Genomic DNA, 5,911 nt, shown 5'->3' on the forward strand with positions numbered 1-5,911 from the left:
TACCGCCTTTCTTGCCCGATTCCTGTAGGATTGACAGGGAACGAGGCTCGAGGTGGAGCGATCCGAGCAGAGACGGCCTGTCTCGTCGTCACGCAACGAAAGCAGGTTCAGACGCTACTCGGCATGCGGGTCGGCGGGCCCCCTCCATGGACTCCGGCGAGGCACCTGACCGTGACCGCGACCGCGACCGCGACCGTGACCGGTACACCAGCCCCTCTCTTCCTCCCTGAGATTTGGCCCGATGTCCCTTTTCGTAAGGCAGCTGCAATTTACCTTCCGATTTTGGTAGGAGTCGCAGGGAGAGGGGTTCGAGGTGGAGTGACCCGGGCAGAGATAAACCACCGCACCGTCACGCATCCGAAGCAGATTCAGATGGTGCTCGGCACGGGAGAGACAAGGCGACCCACAGTGGCCTTACCAAGCGCGCCAACTCGCCTCACTCACCCGAGCAGCCGGCGGCGACGCACAGTGGCGGCCGAGCCAAGCGCGCGAAGGAGGACCTGCCGCACCCATCATCCAGGCAGCGCGCGGAGGAGGAACCACGGTACTCATCGGAGCCGCCGCCACCGTCACGGCGAACCGCTCCGGAGCCTCGGCCTCCTCGTGGTCAGAACAGGGACGAGAAGTTCGTCTGGCCCTGGATGGGCGTGCTCGTCAACGTGCCCACCGTGTGGAAGAGCGGGCGCCAGGTCGGGGAGAGTGGGAACCGGCTCAAGGAGCAGTTCTCGCGGTTCTGCCCGCAGAAGGTCATCCCTCTGTGGAGCCACAGAGGCCACACGGGGACCGCCATTGTTGAGTTTGGGAAAGACTACGCTTGCTTCGGCAATGCGCTGAACTTCGAGAACAGCTTCGAGGCAGAAGGCTATGGCAAGCGGGACTGGGAGGCGCGCAGCAGGTTTCGGGATCCAGGCCAGGAGATGTTTGGGTGGGTTGCAAGGGCTGATGACCTGACAACTCCGGGGCCCATCGGGCAACACCTGCGAGAGAATGGTGATCTCAAAACTGTTGCACAGCTTGAGGATGAAGGGAGTCGCAAAACCGACAAACTGGTAGGCCATCTGGCCAGCCAGATTGAGGTTAAGAATAAGCATGCCCAACAACTTGAATCCAAGTACAATGAGACCACCTCCTCACTTGAAAAGATTATGGAAGATAAGGAGCTCATTGTCCAGAAATACAATCAGGGTACGTATCTTTTGCTGTTTACATCTTCTGTTATGTTTGAATTATTATCAACATATATGTGTGCAATCATCTCCTTTTGAGCATTGGGATCTTTTAGTCCTTCTCTTTATGCTTTTTAAACTTGCATTTTCACCAGAAATCCAGAAGCTGCAGCAAATTGCTCGCGGGCATTCTCAGAAGATCATTGATGAGAACCAAAAGCTCCGTTCAGAGCTTGAATCCAAGATGCAGGACCTGGACTTGAAATCAAAGCAGCTTGATGACCTTACTCTGCGTACCGACTATGACAGAAGAAACCTTCGAGAAGAGAAGGAAAAGGTTTCACCCTTTCCACTCACCATCCTTATTGTCTAACCATTTGCCAGTAATTAAATTTTCATCAAGACCAAAATCTGAATGTTAAGCGCTCTTATTGTCTAACCATTTGACAACATAATTATCAATTTATATTAATTGATGGTGCATGGCTAAACTACTTGCCAAGATTTGCTGCCTTCTTTTTTATTAACTCTTTTCATAGCTTGTTTTTCCTAACTGGCACATGTTGTTTCGCACTGACTTGCGTTTACAAGAACTAAATGGTATGTTTTTTTGTGGCATATATCGATATTTTGTTGACCAAATTGATGGTCAATTTTTTCTTCAAGCACGTAATGGGCTTACAAACCGTTATAGAGGGAGTATAAAACTTGTGTCAGGCTGTAGATGCTGTTAGATTATCCCGCTTCAGTTTTTCTACAATCGACTAATGTCAAGCTTTTGTGACGTGAATACAGAACGAGCTTAAAGCAAAGTATCTTAAGATGGCATCACACGAGCAACAGAGGGCTGATGATAATGTTCTGAAGCTTGTGGAAAAACACAAGGTTTGTGCCTCTGCCTTGATGTATATTGCCTCATTTGAGTTTTTGAACAAGCTAATTTATATGACTGTCTTATTGTGTGCTGAAAATGGCTAATTGCAGAGGGAGAAACAAGCTGCTCTAGATGAGATTATCAAGCTAGAGCAGAAATTGGATGCCAAACAGAAGCTTGAGTTAGAAATAAAACAGCTGCAGGGAAAAGTGGAAGTGATGAAGCATATGCCAGGCGAGGAAGACGCTGAATCAAAGAAGAAAATAGATGATCTTAATGAAGAGCTACAAGACAAGTTAGATGAAATGGAATCAATGGAATCACTCCACAAGACGCTGCTTCTCAAGGAAAGGATAAGCAATGATGAGTTGCAAGATGCTCGGAAGAAGTTGATCGAAGTAAGTTACATCCTTAATTGAGCACATGTATTTATCTTCATCTTAATAGTTGTCTCTCTCAGTAATTTCACAGAGGGCTTTTATTGTAAATCACATTGTCTACTAATCCGAATAACTATTTTTTAGCATATTGATATAAGCTTGAGTAAAAGTATATTTACTTTCATATCTACCCACATTCCTCACATAATTGATTTCACCATATTAATTCTTTTTCTTCTGCATACCCTACAGGGCTTGAGGGATATTATTACAAATGCCCGAGCAAATATAGGCATTAAAAGAATGGGTGATCTTGATCTGAAGTCATTTGCAAGTGCTTGCAAGCATAAAATGTCTAAAGAAGATGCAGAAGTTACCGCTTCAATTCTTTGTTCCAAGTGGGAGAATGAGATCAAAAATCCAGAATGGTACCCTTTTAAGGTTATCATAGATGACAGCGGGAAAGAGAAGGTAACAATCTGTTCACTATTGCTTTTATACACTTGTTCTCCAATTGCTCGTAGTCTTGAATTATCAATTTCACAGTCAAATTCCGGTTCTGCAAACGTTAACATTGTTTATCTGTTTATAAGTAAATTTAATGGGGACAGGGTGTTTTTGCACCCGGGTGCATATGCACCCTTTATTTGAAATGCATATTAAACATATTTACAAATGTCAAAAAAATATGGATAAAAATGCCTCGTGTATATCTTGACATGTTACATGTTCACAAAGTTGTTTCAGCAAAAACCGATATGTTTTATGCCCTGTGCAAAAAAGATAAATTTTTGGTGTTAAAATAGTCTATTTCACGAGGCATTATTTGTCTTTTTTACACAGGGTATAAAAATTGTCGGTTTTATGTGAAACTTTACGTGCACACATAAAACATGTCCCTGTACATGCTAAATTTCTTTCCTAAATTTTTTATATTTTTGAAATATGTTTTATACAAACCGGGTGCATATGCACCCGGGATCAGTTTTGGTTTTCCGATTTAATGGCACCAAGTTTAATAACGATAGATTTCAAGTGAAAGAATACTGCCATAATACAAACATTGGACTTACTGAAGTTAAGGGCTCCGAATAATAGAGGAGGAAAACAACAAACCGTTAGCCAGTCACCAGCTGAGGGCTATACATTTATGTTCTGCTAAATAATCTTATTGTTCATGGGAGTTTTAACTGTATTTGTCATGCTCTTGGTTGAGATATATATGATCTAATTGAATAAATAATGATTTGTATTTTCTCGAGACTTGCTTTCTTCCATTTGTTGCTTTCTTCAAAGTTTTGTACTAGTTATTGTTATCTATAATTCGTCAGTTTTTGAAACAGAGTGCATCTACCATTTGCCTATGTGGGGGCAACAAACAAACCTTTTGTACCAATAATAAAATGCTTATCACGTTCTCATAGATCTCCTGATGTACCCAAAGTATCACTTTCCACTAGGTACTCACATTTATGCATGCTTACTACTCCCCCCTCGTAGAAGTTTATGTCATTACTAAGCTCCTAGCTAACTAAATGTGGAGAAGCAAATGGTGCTCGCTGCTCAGAGTCTGGTGAGGAAGTATCATTTATCTAACGGTGGGTGCACTGGTGTAGGAAATTCTTCGCGAGGACGACGAGAAGCTTCGAGAGCTGAAAGAGGAGTATGGCGAAGAAGTCTGTGACCTGGTGACAAACGCCCTTGCTGAGCTTAACGAGTACAATCCCAGTGGCCGCTATTCTGTACCGGAGCTGTGGAACTTCAAGGAGAAGCGGAAGGCAACCCTGAAAGAGGTCATCCAGTTCGTCATGAGACAGTGGCGCGTGGCCAAGAGGAAGCGTTGAGAGCCTAGAGATTTTGTCTAGGATGTCCTACATCATCTGCTCTCCCCTGGACCAGATTCCTGATGCAGTATTAAACTACACCTGCACTAGTGTTATTTTGTCATGAACAACTTAGAGCTGCTTGACTCTTGGTGTTGTCGGAGGAGTTTGGCCGGATCATTCAGCGTGGTGTAGCATTGACACTATTAACCTGCTGCCAATTGGAGATTGTGATCTGCCCCTGCTAGGATATTATGCATTCTGTGCCATGCTATGTTACTATGAATGACGATTAGTTTATGGATTATGATTTATGAACTACCCTTTGCTTCTACTGTTAGCTTGGTTTCCTACACCTCCAAATCCTCCAATCCCTAGTGCGCGCCATGGGCAACAGCCGGTTAGCACCCTGTCAGTCTGTCTTTAGCCCTTGAAGCGGAATTCGTAGTAGAAGCAAAGACGAGTAATACTCTGAATTCTTACACAAACTGACATTGTCCTCGAAAATACGTGTTGGGACATGGGTTCAATGGAACCTGAAATACTGTAGTGATTCAAAATCCGTATTTCCAGATCTTTAAAAAATCCAAATAATTTTTTTTGCATGTAGATGATGCACGTATGCATAAGCGTGCCAATTTTTGTATCCAAATTCAAAAGTATGTAGCATAGGCAAAAATCACAAATTTCAGATGAATAGTTTAAAGAAAAGTCCCTCTTTCCGAAATTTTTGTAACTTAGTGGTCAGCTAATTATGTAACTTAGTATCAGAGTAAGTTTAAGGAGTGGCGTTTTGGAACATGGAAGCATATGCTCCCTCTATTTTGAAATATTTTCTTACACACATTTGAATTTCAAAAAATTGAAACAAAAATTCGCATGTACATCTTCACGTACTACGCACTCACAAAGTTGTTTCATAAAAAATCCACTTTTCATTAGTGTTAAAAATAATGCTTTTCACAAGATAAGTTTTTTTTATATAGACCATAAAAATATTGGTTTTTCGTGAAACTTGATGAACGCACATATATTATGGGGATGTACATGTAAAAAAACTTATCAAATTTTTTTGACACTTTAGAATATAATTTTTTGGTAGAGAAAGCATACACACCAGGAAGCCGAATTGAATTTCCCGTAAGTTTTAATCGAATTCAGAAGAACCTATGTTCTAAAAATTCCCTTTATATCGTCCTCACCAATCATCAATAACTCCGATGATTAGGAGTGATGCCTTTACTGGCCATTTACAAGTATAGCCAGGACATGCATGCCCAAGGTGTGCTCCATGCAAGACACTGTTTTTTCCTGCATAACAAGTTCGCGATCTACAAGTATAGCCAGCAGGTGCACATTCCATCCAAGACACTGTTTTTCCTGAGTTTGCCTTCAGACGGGATGACTTCTTCCACGGGCTAAAAACTAACCACTCCCTTCTTAATTAATAGATGAGACAAAACTTTAGCTTCTATTTTTTTCTAAAAAAAATCATCTTCAGACAGAGGCACTGCTACGATGGACTCATGGTGACCTGGTAGTACAAGTTTTGTGAGGGCAGATGTTTACCCCACTGAGCAGCACCCTGACGGTTCATTTTCCTGAACCAGTGGGACCAAAGTGTTAAGTCTGCAACAATGTTGGGAATAGTCGTTGATGTCGGTTGGT

At 42.5% G+C, this 5,911-nt stretch overlaps 1 protein-coding gene across 1 annotated transcript; it reads left to right on the forward strand.

Moving 5' to 3' along the window:
- The first annotated feature begins 241 nt into the window (after positions 1–241).
- Positions 242–4,493, forward strand: LOC124663489 (factor of DNA methylation 1-like). Its single transcript, XM_047201186.1, has 7 exons — positions 242–258; positions 290–1,185; positions 1,322–1,503; positions 1,962–2,051; positions 2,151–2,438; positions 2,673–2,891; positions 4,037–4,493. The coding sequence occupies exons 1-7, from the start codon at positions 242–244 to the stop codon at positions 4,262–4,264; spliced, it is 1,920 nt and encodes a 639-aa protein (XP_047057142.1). The 3' UTR covers positions 4,265–4,493.
- The last annotated feature ends 1,418 nt before the right edge of the window (positions 4,494–5,911 follow it).

The sequence above is a fragment of the Lolium rigidum genome, chromosome 6 (genome assembly GCF_022539505.1).
Source record: "Lolium rigidum isolate FL_2022 chromosome 6, APGP_CSIRO_Lrig_0.1, whole genome shotgun sequence".
Lineage (NCBI taxonomy): Eukaryota > Viridiplantae > Streptophyta > Magnoliopsida > Poales > Poaceae > Lolium > Lolium rigidum.

Bases quoted from the DNA above. Each gene is read 5' to 3' on its own strand.
- LOC124663489 (XM_047201186.1), top strand. The intron at 1,504-1,961 runs GTTTCACCCTTT...ACGTGAATACAG, and splicing joins TTCGAGAAGAGAAGGAAAAG to AACGAGCTTAAAGCAAAGTA. The intron at 2,052-2,150 runs GTTTGTGCCTCT...GGCTAATTGCAG, and splicing joins AGCTTGTGGAAAAACACAAG to AGGGAGAAACAAGCTGCTCT.